Source organism: Cynara cardunculus (assembly GCF_001531365.2).
Source record: "Cynara cardunculus var. scolymus isolate 2C chromosome LG 2, CcrdV1, whole genome shotgun sequence".
NCBI classification, from domain to species: domain Eukaryota; kingdom Viridiplantae; phylum Streptophyta; class Magnoliopsida; order Asterales; family Asteraceae; genus Cynara; species Cynara cardunculus.
In genome coordinates, this window is record NC_037529.1 from 14,003,772 (window position 1) to 14,019,630 (window position 15,859).

At 33.6% G+C, this 15,859-nt stretch overlaps 1 protein-coding gene across 1 annotated transcript; it reads right to left on the reverse strand.

The window, feature by feature from the left end:
• Nucleotides 1-7,672: 7,672 nt before the first annotated feature.
• LOC112507624 (transcription factor bHLH68-like) lies at nt 7,673-13,930 on the reverse strand. The gene is made up of 9 exons (XM_025112272.1): nt 13,542-13,930; nt 12,892-13,273; nt 12,502-12,576; nt 12,118-12,183; nt 10,678-10,743; nt 9,811-9,870; nt 8,401-8,448; nt 8,223-8,270; nt 7,673-8,104 (listed from the first exon to the last, which is right to left on the reverse strand). Exons 1-9 carry the CDS (start codon nt 13,787-13,789, stop codon nt 7,967-7,969), a joined length of 1,131 nt encoding a protein of 376 aa, XP_024968040.1. The 5' UTR covers nt 13,790-13,930; the 3' UTR covers nt 7,673-7,966.
• Nucleotides 13,931-15,859: the final 1,929 nt, after the last annotated feature.

A 15,859-nucleotide genomic window follows, 5' to 3' on the forward strand; every position in this document is an offset into this window, starting at 1 on the left:
AGGTTTTCGCCTACACGTTCATAAAGAGATAATCTATAACATCCAACAAAAATATTCCAGAAAATATCTCCCAAGAAAATCAGTTTTACGTATCTATTTGACGTAAAATGTTTCCAAATCCTCTAATATATTCTTAAGAAATAAAATTCTAAAACTTCAGACCCAAACTCCCACTAAATCATAAGTTCTATTTAACCCAATAATTAAATATACTAAGCAAATAATTGGGCATATTAGAAATTGGATGTTACATTGGGGTCTAACAATATTGATACATACGAAATTTCTAACTTAAACAATCATAATGTTTGCCCACCAAATGGCAACCCAAACTAGATTTTAATTTAAACGTATCGAACGTTTACCCAATTATATACATTAAAATAGATAGATATACTTACCATGACTTGGCTACACTTAGAGGTCAAGTACCCCCAGAATCCGTAGATGTGACATCTCCACTTGACCTCTTCTTATGCGTATAATCGCACAATTCCAAAACGGTCGGGGGCACGCCATCTTTTGCTCGTGTCTACAAAGATCAAATAATACGTGTGTTAATTATAACATATTAAAAATCAAGCTTGTTGGGTATGAATTTCAGTGTTAAATTGTATTCGTCTTGAAAGATAAAATTGTCTATAATTATTTAGACATCGTGTTTGACTTTGTTAGTGAGTTTGAGTTTGACTTTGACTAGAGGGTTATTGTTTGACCCTATAAATAGTTTGTCTTTAGTGATTTGTGTGTAGGAGCTCATTTGTAATATTCATTACGTACAATAGAGATTGACTAATCTTTGAATGTTTGACTATTTCTCTCATCTCTCCTCTCAATGTTCTTGAATGATATATTTGATTCTGCCATGGATTCTTTGATGTTTACTTGAAAATTGATCATAGAGGACTTTCAATTGGTATCAGAGCTGGATATGCAAGAAATCAAGAGAAGAAATCAACGAATTTGATTTTTTAAGGAATTTTCTGTGTTCATCTTGTGTTCATCTTTTGTTATTATTTTTTTTGAGAGTTTGATCCAGATTGTTTTAAATCTTTGTGTTAATTTTGTGATCAAGCTGTTCGTAATCACTTCGTCAATCTTTGTTATACACAAAGATTTGCGTTTTGGTCTTTGATTTTCAAGTTTTGGTGAAATTTTTGGTTTTGAAAAAGTTGTGTTCTTAATTTTTTTTAAATAGTCAGTGTTTTGATCCATTTTTTGTAAATATTTTTGTTGTTTTAGTGTTTTTATTTTTTTAGTGTAAATCTAGCCCATATTTGAGCCCAACCGGATTAGAGCTCATTGTTTTACCCTTGCACAACAGCCCTCCAGATTTGATCTTCATTTCATCTACATCGCACATGTTCTTCATACATCGCACAGGTTCTTCATGTAAATCGGTCAGCAGCTTTATCCAAGTTCCATCTGTTCATCGCTCAAGTACAAGGGTTCAAGTACGCTGTTTTCTAACCTGTAATCCGGATAGAACTTCATCCGAAGTTGAGGTTCATCGCACACATTCATCGCACAGCCGGGTTCAAGGCTTCTTCGGTCCAAGCAGATTCAACTCCCATCACTGTCGAGCCTCTTCTAAATCGCACACTTCATTGTTCGATTTCATATAAATTGCATATCTTTTTGATCGATTTTTCCTCAAATCATAGACTAAGATTTTAAAGCTAAGTCGCACATAAGGCTGTCGTATTAGGTCTTCGATCGCATTCCAAATCATCCGGATTTCATCTTTATTGACCAAAGGCTCACCCGGTTTAAGACTTGGTTATTTCTTTTCCAATCTTGTAATCAGGACACAGCCTTGTCCGGATTCAAGATAAATCGTTCAAGGTTAGGCGGGTTTAAGGTTAGGTGGTTTTGTCCTACAACTCAGTAACGGATTTGGTATACATCGGCCAACATTTCACTCTTACTAGGTTGTTTATTGCTCAATAGATTCACTAGAGTTCTACTTAGCTGTTACAGGGGACTGCTTTTTTTTATCTTCATCGGACAATCCCTTACCCGTATTCAAGTCTTGGGAAGTTCAAATCGAGCAAAAGCTTAGGCGATTTAGGCATCCTAGGACAATAGCCTATTCAGATTCATCTCTACATCGCTCAAAAGACTCGCCCAGATACTAAAATACCTCATTAGATATAGTGTTAATCGTTCACAAGGTCTACCGTATTCAAGGTATATCGTACATAGGTCTAACAGAGCTTCTAGTTCATCGGTCAATACCTTAGCCAATTTAGCCATCATCGCCCAAACCTGTGTCCGGTTTAAAGATTTTCTCGATCAAGACTTGAAGTCCTCGGTCACTGCCTTGACTGTATTCCAGTATACCCTTATCCAGATTTTATCATCGATCAAGACTTGGTTGTGAGTCTTACCCAGATACTGTCTTCCTCGCATATAGGCTCACTCAGATTTAAGGTTCATCGCAAATTTCCTTAATTGATTTCAGTCTTATTCGCATCTTGCAAAGTCGACTGTATTCAATCTTGGTTGCATCATGGTTTATTGAATTTTGTCCTTTCTAAGTCAATAAAGTTTTGGGTTAGACAAATTTTATGTTGATCTTGATCTATTGGATTAGGCTTATTTCATTCTTGGTTTTTTTAATACTAAGCCCATTTGTTTTGTTTGTTATCAAGCCCAACTTGTTTTAGCCATTTTCTTAAGGTTTTTGTTTGGGCTGTTTTATCTTGGGCTTTCAAGCTCATCTGATTTGTCTTTCTTCAAGCCTATTTATTTACCCTATTCAATTGTGTGGCCCATATCAGATTTTGATATTTTTTTTACAAATATTTTCTAGATTTTTTTAATTTTTGGATTATTTTTTTTGAGGTCTTAACTGATTTTATCTGATTTGAACTGTTTGATCTGTTTTTGAACTGTTTTGAGATGAATCGTTTTGTGTCACGTAAACTGTTTCTTATCAGTTTTAACTGTTTATGACTGTTTTCAATAGTTTTAGACTGTTTCTACTGGTTTTTAGCTGTTTTTGCTGATTTTCTGATTTCTCAACAATTTTTGAGCGTTTCTGAGAATTTTTTGAGCTTATTTGATTTTGATTTCTTTGACTGATTTCATCGCATTAGATTCTTGTGATCAATCTTGATTTCTGAAATGGCAGTATATCTAGAGAAGGAGAATAGAGAGCTGACAAATAAGATTCCAGAGTTGGAGAAAAGCTTAAAGGACTATACAGATAAATATATCAACATGTTTTATGAAGATCATACTAATGAGGAACTTGCTACCAATTTACGGAAGGAACATAAAAAATCTATGGAACAAGTTGAAAAGGACTTCATGCATAAGATTGAAAAGCTTGAGAAAACTATGAGGTCTGTCAGAAAAGAGTATGATGACGAATTGAAAACATGGAGTAAAGTTAATAAAGATCTGTTTAATAAACTTTCAGAGGTTAGAAGTGAACTGCAAACTGAGAGGAGCTCTTCTGGGAGAAAAAAATACCGAGACTGAGGACTTCATTGAAAAATTTCATAAGTCTGAGAGTGAGTTGCTTTGTGTTAAGTAGATTTCAAAATCCAAACCATCAATTTTTGAGTTCATGATCTTTGAAAGAATTTAAGGGAAGGATTTATGCTCTGGTTAAGAACCATAATGGTTGTAGAATACTACAGGCCATGTTTGAAAGACCAACAATAGAAAATGTGTAAATGGTTTTGTCTGAAGTGGTAGACTACATCAGAGATTTGATGAAAGATCAACATGGGAATTATTTTGTTCAAAACTTGTGCTCTAAAATGATGATCAGAAAATGTAAATACTTATTTTGCTGATTAAAGTCCCAACCAATATCATCCTTGTTTGTATGAATCCACTTGGGTATGTACAATTTTCGGGTTTCTTTGATTCCTTTTTTGCATTACATATAATGATCTTTGTGTTGTTGGCAATGTTATAGAACTAGAGCACTTGCAAGAGTTGCAAAAGTTGTTGGTACGAGTATGACTAAGACTGGATATTACAGAACTAGACAAGTTGCCCTTAAAAGTCATCTGATGATTTTATATATCATATAATAGTTATAAATGACATAAATAAAACAAATATTTTAAATAATTTAGTTATAAACATTTTTACACTAAATTTATATATGTAAATAGTTAAATAAGTACATATATAATAGTACCAAATTTTGAATGAAAAACTGATATAATTGATGGTAGTTCGAAAAAACCTGATTCATTCAAAGGAAAAGCTATTTTTTATATGGTTTTGTAGATCCTAATCAATTGGTGGAGGCATGGTGGAGATTATTACAACAACAGTGGTTGTAGAAGTAGAGGCAATGATGGTTGGTAGATGATGGTGGTTATGGAGGACGTGAATATTGTAGATAGTGGTGGTGGTGGTCGATAGTGGTGGATGAGGTAGTTGTGACAGATGTAGTGAAGGTAGCGGTATAATGGTAGTGGTAGCCAATGATGGTAGTGGTAGGTAGTGGTAGTGGTAGCCGAAAATAGTAGTGATAGTTATGATACAGGTGGAGGTGGAGATAGTGGTGGTCAAGGTTTAGTCATTGTGGCAATAGGAGGTGGTGGTTGGTTGCTGAAGGTGGTTGTGGAGGTAGAGGCAATGGTAGTTGGTGGACGACGGTAGTTGTAGAGGATGTAAGGATAGTAGATAGTGGTGGTGGTGGCGGTCGACAGTGATGGAGGAGGTAGTTTGGCCGATGTGGTGGAGGTAGTGGTGATAGTAGACAGTGGTAGGGGTAGCGATGGTGGTAGTGGTAGCTGATGATAGTTATGGTGGTTTTGGTAGAGGTGGAGATGATGGTGGTGGCCGATATACTAATGGTGGTAGCGATGAGTGGTAGTGGTTGATAGCTGAAGGTGGTTGTGGAGGTAGAGACAATAGTGGTTGGTGGACGTGAGAGTGGTGGTAGTGGCGTCGACAGTAATGGAGGAGGTAGTTATGGCCGATATGGTGGAGGTAGTGGTTGTGGTGGGCGATGGTAGTAGTAGCCAATTTGGTGGTGGTGGTTATGGTGGAGGTTGAGGTGGTGGTCACCGAAGGTACTAGTGGTGGTGAAGATGGGCAGTGGGGTTGTCGGTGGTAGATAGTGGTTGTAGAGGTGGTGAAGGAGGTAGAGGCGACTGACGGTGGAATGGTGGTAGTAATAGACGATGGTGGTCGGGGAATAAGGTAGTTGTGGAGGTAGTGGAGGTTGTTGTAGTGGAAGATGAGATAGAGGTGGCCGACAGTGGTAGTGGCGGTTGCGGCCGTGACTAGTAGTGGTGAACATTAAAATAAATATCATTTAAGGGTATATATATTGGGTTGGGTTTTGGTGAGAAGGAAAATCATGATGAGAAGCGTAAAAAGAGATCTCCCCCCTTGGGTCAATCCTAATTAAATGTCAACACTAATGAGGTGCACCGAGATGCACCAGATCAATTCCCTTCTAAAACGCAATTCATGGGTGAGTATGAGATTAAAAATGATCACGAGTTTAAATCTCATTACACGCTTCTTACTATAACCTCCCTTCTCACACGATCCTATGCCTATATATATATATATATATATCAAACAATACTAGATTAGTAATATTTTAGTTCTTGTCTCATCTTTGTTCCATCTTGCTCCACCTATTTTGGTGGAACAAGAAATTTTTTTTCCTATGCTGTCCCAATTCTTGTCCATGTCCTATGCTAGGACAAACATTGAACAATGAGTTCTTATCTTGTTTCATGTCGCAACAAACACGAGACAATGAGTTTTATCCCGTCTTGTCATGTCTTGTCCCATGTATCAAACACAACCTTAAAGAAGGTTTTTGTTTTTTCAAAAACTTTCTCTAAAAGTACCTTTTTGTAATGTTTATAAATTGTGATTAATGTTTGAAAAACATCACTAATACATACTTTTAGAGAAAGTTTTTTAAGAAAAACCAACCTGCATTTAGAGAAGCTTCCAAAGCGTATCTAAAGACCAAAAAAGTCTCTAAACATTGACATAAACATACCTTTTGAAAACCCTCCCTAAAACATTTAGTTACCCTTATATAGGGAATTTTTTTACGGAATTGAAAAGTTTCACTAAAACCTTTAAAGAAGTATTTTAGACTTTTAAGTACAAAACAAAATCTACTCCGAAAGTCATTTTTCTTGTAGTAGGTCAACGTTGATTATCTATGATCTGATCGCGACTGGGTTTGTTTTTATGGAAAGATGAAGTTTATCGATGCTTTATGGTTGAAGTGCATGGGTCGAATCTAATTTCTGTAAACATAGAAGTTCTGTTTTTTCAAAATTAATTAGTTCGCATTTCTAATAATCATTTTCATATATATTTTACGTTCCCTCAACGATTACAACTTTTAACTCATTGTTAATACGATATATTTCATAACTTTGTTTATGATTTTTGGTATATATTCAATTGAAAATTTGATTTTGCAATAATTATAATAGTTGGTTAGAGTATAATCCGTGAATAAAATCCTTTTTCTAACAAATCTAAATAAGTAATCTTAAGATGGCAAATAGACACCAACTGTAAGAAAGGGAAGTACTAAACCCTTTTATTTTTGGTGTCAAGAAATTGCTCTCCACGTCGGCTTTGGGGATTGTCCCAATATGGTCGACTGGTCTTGCTTTTAGGTGTTTTCATGTATTACTTTTTTCCAGTTTAGTATCATTGTCTGAGATGCTGTCTTCTTTGAAAAAAGGAACATGGCTCCATAATTATATGTGTAAAATGCTTTCATCAGTTTGTATATGCAAATTATTCATTCAGCCCACACAAATTTTGATTTACTATGAGAAAATGGTCGTGTAATGATTTCGTATGTAAAACTAAAAAATCCATGTTAAAAAGTTGCATTTGCTGGTTTTAAAGTAGGTCATGAAATTTACATGTTAACATTTGAGTGGATTTACCATATTATTTTGGCTTTTAAAAAATGGAAAATAAGCTCGTAAAGATTAAAAAAACATGCCATGTACATGTTCAATTAGAAATCTTTCATACGTACATGAAGGATGTGAAAGGTCTTTCTCAATGCTTAATGAAATATTAAAGTTCAATTTAGACGAAAAATCCTTAAAAAGTTAAAACCAATACGGAAGATCACCTTCGTTAACATACTATAAAAGGGAAACAGAAGAGAAATCGACCATAGTTAAGTTACCAATAAAAAGTGGTTTGACCAATTTACCCTTACATAAATTATAAAACACCAAATATTGATCATCATAAACCCTAAAAGAACATCACATAAGTTTTTAAATATATTTAAAACGCATATAGTACACGGAGTACTCGTGCATAACTATGCTTGAACATACAACCAATTGATAAAAGAAACATGTGATGATGTAGTTCATGTGTGCATATATATATATATATATATACACACGTAAGTCTTCTACGTAAAGATTAATTAAAAAAGTAATATTGATGTAAGGATTCTCCTTTTTGTCTAAAATCAATCCTTACACATACGATGGTCAAGACGTTCTAGATGATGCCACTATCCCTTTTCCGCGTAATTGCAATGTAATTGGTTTGTTAAGGTTTATTAGAAGTTACACATGATATATATATATATATATATATATTAACTAACATAAGCATAATTAATAAATGTTTGCTTAACCATGCTAGAATGTCATATAGTACTTGAAATTCTACATGATACGTACGTACTAGCTGATGAACATATTCAAAGAAGTGGAAAGAAAACGATAAGTGCATAAAATTTAATTAGCTAGATAGTTGAAGACTATTGATAATCCAAATCCTTAACCATAAGTTTTGTTTTTTTAGTCACCAAGAACATGCATAGCATCATGAGCAATCAGCCTTGGAAATATTTTAAGCAGAGTGACTGCTCATGATATTATCTCATCTCTTGATCGATCGATCTTCTTCAATTCAACGTACGCTGGCCCCGTGAAATTTAGTTAGACCTAAACCTTTGATCCGTTCATCGGAACCCTCCATTTAGCGCAGGAGCCCAATAATCTGCTCCGTTGTCACTCCCTACTTGCATTGTGCATGAAACTGGAACTAGACACAATCCTCTACTCCTCAAATCCTTAATCTTTGGTTCTTCATGAGAATCCTACGTTAATCAAGTCGTAAACCGAGTATCAGAAGAACCATGTTTAATCTTGAAAATAAAAGACAATTAATATTCATCATGGATTAATTTGACCCTAAAGCTAGAATTAAAGAAGTACCTGGTCAAGAACAGATCCTTTTAACTTCATGCAGCTATCGTTCAGAAGCTGATTAAGACACAAGATTAGCGGTAATTAAGAACTTGATCACGATAATGGGTCAACTTTTTGGTGAAATGAAAGTGAATGAAAAAGTTAATTTTATGCAGAGTATAAAGGTTGGAATTAATTAATATACCTGACCAGGGTCTTCAGGAAATAAACAATTTCTCTCTCCTTGTTGAACCTAAATATAAAAAAATAGCTGAATAATTAAAAGAGGATTTAATAAGATTCATCTTTACAACTTCCCCACATGCTCATATGTGAACACACATGCATTGCGGCAGAGGGAGAGAAGGTGCTGCGACTATTATTTCTTGCTTTGGGAAGATGAACACAAAATATATATATATATATATATATATATATATAGAGAGAGAGGGAGGAGCCTAATCAGATGATAACTGATTAATTTGTGGTAACTGTGAGGTCCAATCTCAATTACAAATTAACAGATAAATTAGAAAATTAATAAGTATGCTAGTTTGAGTTAAAATTATAATTAGAGGGCATATTAGGTATTTTTTAAAAACTCCTCTCTCCTCTCTCATCTCTCCGACCTCCAATCTCCGGCCTCCGATGAAATCGGTATCACAATGAGTATCACATTATATATTACAATGGGTATCACATTGTGTATCTTTGTGATTACTTGGTACCCACCGGATTAATGTTCACCGAAGGCCGGAGAGATGTGAGAGGAGAGAGGAGAAAGAATTTTTTTTAAAATACCTAAAAAGCTCTCTAATTATAATTTTAACTCAAATTACCATAATTATTAATTTCCTAATTTATCCGTTGATTTGTGGTTGAGATTGGATCTTACAGTTACCACAAACTAATCAGTTCTCTCTTAAATGAGTCTCTCTCTCTCTCTCTCTCTCTCTCTATATATATATATATATATACACACATACACCAAGGGTACAGGTATTTGGAAAATTATCATACAATTTCAATAATGTTTCCTGATATACAAACGTTGCTACGATGCATTGATCAGTCCACATGCATGGAGATATATATATATATATATATATATAATTTAAGCATTATTCATTGTATATATGTAGCGTATAATTTATATAGTCAACCCTAAATCGGGTTTTTTTTTTTGTAAAGTTTGTTATTAGCCCTTAAATATATCATTGGAAAATATGTTTCCAAAAACAGAAATCAAAACAAAATATATTCGGTTTATATTTAATTTGCATCCACATAATAAGTAGGCACGTATGTATAGGTATATATATATATATGAGATGAGGTGATGTATTATACGTACAAACTATATCATTTATACAACTCATACAGTCAAATCAATTGAAATAGTTATAAAAATAATAAGGGTTCATTTATTATGATTTGAATATTTATAAAAAATAATTATAGTTTATTAATTTGATCAACACTTTATATTATGAAAGAATCATATTTACTAAGCAAGATAAGTAGATGAACGGTTCAGATTGAGTTGTACGAATGACACATGTTGTATTTGAAACACCTCTAATATAAGATCGTGTGCAAAGTATGGTTTACTTACAGAGTGTTGAGGATGTCTCATGTTTCCAGATCCACTACCCAGGTATGGTAAGCTGAGGGCCTACAACATTTAAAGGCGTAAATAAACTATTACATCATAATGATATAATTCGAGTCTACATTTTATTTTAAATTAAATTAGTTTTCTATAAACTAACAATCATTCTCTTTAAATACAAAAACACTAATTAAGATGCATAAGAATGAACAATTTGACCAAACTATGAAATTTAAACGGTAACATTGACTTTTTTCAGTGAAAAGATGCTAGTTTTTTCTTGCATTTTCATAAACGACGATCGTTTATCATGAAAAACTAGTTTAAAAAGTTTGTGTTTAAACTAAAATCTATACACTTGAATCTTAGCAAAATGAAAATACCTTCATACTCTTTGGACATAGGAATATTTTTTTTCATTAACCTGGACATCAAACCCGCTATGCGAGCCGACTAATCCCAGGGCAACCACCTGCTTTGCAGATAGCCCGGAGTCACCGCATTTGAACCTCCGTGACCACAAGGGGATTTTTATTCTTTCTTGGATTTGAACCCATGATCTCCTGTTTGACCTTTGGAGTCAAGCTCAAACTAATAAAGCACCACCCTTGTGGTTCCCCGAATAGTTTTTCATGAAGTGAATACAATGTAGCAGAAATAGAAAGGGTTTAAATATATGGGAATAAAGGGATGCATAGCATAGTTATATAACAATATAAAAAAGCAAAATATTGTTGATGGAATATATTTAAGGAAGTGGAGCTTTTTGCTACTGTTTGTGTTTGTTTGTGGCATGACTGTACCTCATGGTAGTTTGTGAAAGATAAAATTAAAGAAGAAGAAGAAGAGAAGAAAGGGAAGTAGCATCACCTCAATTTGACTCTGAAGGAATCTTATGTAACCAATAGCTTCTAACAGCACAGAAGCTGTGTCAGTCTGCAACAAAGAAATTAAAATGGTAATTAATATTAAGTTCTCTTTTATATAGATCTAAAATTACTTATTTTCGTTCATTTACAACCTGCTTATAGATCACTAATGAATATCGAAGATTGGATTCGTAACTAAAATCTTTAAATGTACTGAAAATAACCGATTATGTAGATATGACGAGATAATAGAAGGTCGAAACCGTAACGATCATGGTATTTGAGAAAAAAACATACAGTTTCTCTCTTATCCAAAGGAGTTCAAGAAAAAAAATTAGCTGAAAAGAAGAAAGTTTTGTAAAATATATATGAACTTCTTTTTAAAAAAATTGTTGCAAAAAGAGCTTGAAATATAAAAAATTAATTTTTTATGCATAACAATGTTTTTTTCCCTAAAATTTAGCAACATTCCTATTACTTAGGGGCCGTTTATCTAAACACTTACCCGAAAAATTCAACACTATTGCTTATTTATCTGGCAAGATTTTATCCCGGTAAGCGCTAACCATGGTAAGAGTGTTTATCTTCACTTACCAGGTAAGATTCTTAGTGTTTGTCATATTCATCCGGTAAATTAAATTGACTTGGTAAGCGCTTACCCGCGTAAGTGATTGGTAAACGGCACCTTAGTTTTTGCTATTCATGTTATCAAAGAAAGTGTAAATGAGATAGAAATCTTTCTTCGACTCACATTTAAACGAGACAAAAAATTGTTTGTCGGCTATTTACGTTTTAAAAAAAAAAAAAATTTGTTTGTTAAAGCTTTTACTTGTAACCTTTATTTTGGTTGTTTCATATTGTTTACAAATGAAAAAAGGATGTAAATTATTTCAAATGCAAAAATCTCAAACTCTCCTTTTCTAATTTTGTGGGCAATCAAAAACCTCAACACTATTTACCTTTTAAAAAAGGGTATACACAAAACGTTAATAGTGTCGATAAACGAGGGTTCATAGAGAAGATATGTATATTTCTATCATCATCACATCAGTAATCTTATTAGTGTAGTAGTTCTTTTCTTCTGTGGCCCATAAAAGTGCAGACCATGCAAGGAAGAATGAATTATGAAACAAGCAAAGAAGACTCTCAATGGTTATTTTAGCAGTTTCTTTTCACTATTTTGCAATAAAATACTTTGTATGGAAAGAATTTGATGTAATTATTGTGATTTATTTTCACTTGACATGACCATCAATTATTTTCCTGGTGAAATTAAAAAAGAATTGTGTCATGTCATCCTCTAGTTTCATCTTTATCTTGCCCTCTGGAATCAATCTTCCATTACATGATGGATGCTTTCTTGATTATCAGATCCAATTGAGCTAATCATCATGTTAATTCATCTTTACTAATTATATGAACAGTTTAGAGCATCCTCTACCTTTCCAAATGGAGAAACAAGCTGATGAAGTGCTGTTATTCTGTCCCCTAATTTTTCTTTCCGCACCTGTTTTTGACATCACAAACAAGAAGAAAAATCAAAAGGAGAAGTTGTATTTTTGCAATGATTGCTATAGACAACTCTTTATATATTTAATTTTTAATACTATTTATCTCCTCTTTGTGTGGATATAAGAATAGATGAAGTAAAGAATCATCATGGCCTGAAGAAATGGACAATCAAGAAGGACAACAGTTATCTTCCAAAAAGTACGTCTTCCCTGTGTTTGGGTTTTCCTCTCTTTGTGTTTGTGTGTATGTGGAACCAAGAAAGAGAGAGAGAGAGAGAGAGAGAGAGAGAGAGATCTGAGCTGAGATAAATTACCTTGAAGGTAGATTGGTTTGAAGAAGGTTGAATTTTAGCCTTCTTGGATGCCCCACCAGTAGCAGTGCTGTTGCACTTCATAAATTGGAAACAAAAAAAGAAGTAAGCGATCAAATTACACAAGTTCATGTACTTCCAGGTAAATTTTGTGTGAATCATTTGTTTCCAAGAACTGATTTATTAGTCTTGTACCAATTAAATGTTTATAGTAGTACTTGGACAATAAATGAACACCAATCGAGGCTCGAAAAGATACATGTGACCATCCAGAAAAAAGGGTACGGGAATTCCAAACTAATCTTGTATTAGCGCAAGAATACTTTTATCTAAATCTTGAAGCTAGTATCATATCTTAGACTCTTCTCTTTTGTATCAGAAAGAGAGAGTTACCTCAGATGAGCGATCCGGTGGAGGATGTCTCCCATCTGCCTTGTTACTAATGGTGGTAGAGAAATCAAGCATATTGTTGCTTAAACTTGAGATACAAGAATTGGGAGAAGAAACTGGGATCATTGGATTAGACCAATTGTTTGATTTTACACCATGAAAATCAGCGTTGCCATGGCCATAAGATGATCCATAATTAAGTGAATTTTCTTGCTTCACTGCAGATTCTACCATGGAATTAACATTTGGAGAGCTGTGATGCTGCTGCTGCTGCTGCTGCTGATGATGATGATGATGTAGTAGCTGCTCTTCCCAATTCTCCAATTTCTTGACTTGTTGCATATGGCTCAAAGCTGATTTATCATCTTCACCCACCAATCCACCCCTATTAAATTATATACAAAGATCGGTGTATTAGTTAGTCAATCTATGCATGTCTGTTGGCTGATCAGTATTTATGTTGTGCATAACGAACCAGAAGATTTGAAATATGCATACTGAGAGGAACTTATGGAGAAACCCATGTACCCTAACTTGTTTCAGACACGATTATATTTATTTCGAGATCATCAGTCATAAACTACAATATCATATATATATATATATATATATAGAGAGAGAGAGAGAGATAGAAAGACGAGAGATTGGTTTACATGAGTAATTGGCTTAATGAATCTGGAAAATCTTGATTATCATGCCATGGAGATAGTGAAGGTGGTGGCGCTGGTGCATATTGATGAGGAAAGAAGTGGGGTTGTGCCGAGGTGGCAAAGAAAGGAGACTGAGGAGGAGGTGGTGGTGGAGAAGGTCTGCTGCTGCCCATCATGCTCCACCAGCTGTTCGGGCCGCCGGCCAGCATTTGTTGCACCGGTGAACTTTGCAACACATTTCCTCTATTCATTTCCCCTCTCAAAAGAAACAAACATACAAAAGATTAGCTTTCCCTTCTTGCTTTAATATTCTCTCTCCCTCTCTTTCAATTTGGCTTTTTCTTGAATCTCCCCCAAGCTAACACCCCTGTCTTTGTAGAAACTTTGGGAGGTCTTCCAAGACTTGATTAAGTAGAGAGAGAGAGAGAGAGAGAGAGAGAGAGAGAGAGAGAGAGAGGAGTGTATTTTTGAATGATGGGGTATTAAGAACCTTTTTTTGTCTTTGTATTCTCTCCTTTCTTTATTAGCTTTCTCTTTTCTTTCTTTCTTTTTTTGTTTTAAATGTTTTTACTTTTCTCTTTGCTTTTGCTTTATCATCAAAGTAGGGCTGCAGGAAAAAAGTTGGTGCCAATTCTATTTCACTTAAATTAAATAAAAAAAATAAAAAAATATAGGGATGGTGTCTGATTGGTTTGAGCTTGGCTCCAAAGATCAAAAGAACCAGGAGGTCCCGGGTTCAAATCCAAGGAGGAATAAAAATCCCCTTGTGGCCACGTAGGTTCAAATGCGGTGACTCTGGGCTATCTGCAAAGCAGGTGGTCGCCCTGAGATTATTCGGTTTACATAGCGGGTTGAATATCCAGGTTAATAAAAAAAAGAACTAAATAAAATGGTACTGGTAATAATAATTGAACTTAACCCCTTCTATGATAACTCTAGAGTGCGTTAACTAAGTTTATCTCATATATATATATATGCTTTAATTGATGGCAAACTCCTGTCCATCTTAATCAGGTCATTAAGTCAAGAATTCAACTCAAAATCCTTCTCGTTATGCGCATTAATACACACGAAACGAAAGTACTCATGGAACCAATTATAATGCATAAAAAAACCGTACATTTATACATATACACAACACTGACAAAAGAAGTTCACTCAAAAACAGTGTTGTTCCAAGTCTCCGATATCACGTCAAAACGTTAGCTAACCATAATATTACTAGATAACTTTTTATGACTCGTGTTTCGTTGGACTTTTTATCAAGAAGGGATGGTAAATAATAGTCAAGTCTTTCCAATACTTAACTTAAACAACTCAGCCATTGCTTTGGCAAGGCAAAGCTCGAGGAGATCTTCATAATTAAAGATAAGTTAGGGCAAAAAGTTAACCAAGAAAGAGGGAATGGTAAAAGGTGCTTGTATTTAGATATAAATAAATATTATCTCCCTTTTAAAATTAAAGTTTATTATTTCAAGTGTTAGATGATTACTCTTTGTTGTATGTATTTTCCGTACATGCATTTATTTACAATATCCATCATCATTATTATTATGTTGGAACCTTTTGATGTTGTTGTCAAAACATATTCATATAAATTTTTATTACCTATAATTAATTTATATGTATTTATGATCAAAATATGATAAATGATGTAGAATACATTAACATTTTCTAATGTCAAATTCAAAATATATGTATTAAGTAATTGTAGATGAAATTTAAGTGATTTGTTACATAAAATGTTAATTAAACGTAATTAAAAACAATTTATGCCCAAAAAATGTGGATTTAAATTTGAATTTGAAAAATACCGGCTTTGAAGTTTCAAACTACAAAAACAATGCTAATTATGAGACGAATTAAACAGTTCATGATAATATGTTTTGTCTTCTTGAAGAAAAATCTAATCTAGATTCAGAGTACGAACTTTTTTAAAGGTGGATCAAAAGTAAACATCCAATAGGTTGAGATTTAATTTCAAAGGAATACCCTCTTGATTTTATATAGAAATATAAACACTGGATTTTATTTTTCTTAATTACATAAAGATTAAATAACTTTTTCTTAATATATATAGGACGTTTCAAATGGAACTCATCATATTTGTATAACAAATGCAACCCAATTAATTGAGATATTTATGAAAATAATAAAAACTCATTTATTATGATTTGAATATATATGAAAGATGACTACAGTTTATTAATTATGATCAATACTTTATATTAAGAAACAATCAAAACTTTTATGAAATCATATATTTATCAAATTAAATAGACGGTTAAGATTGAGTTGTATTAGTTGTATAAATGTAAATG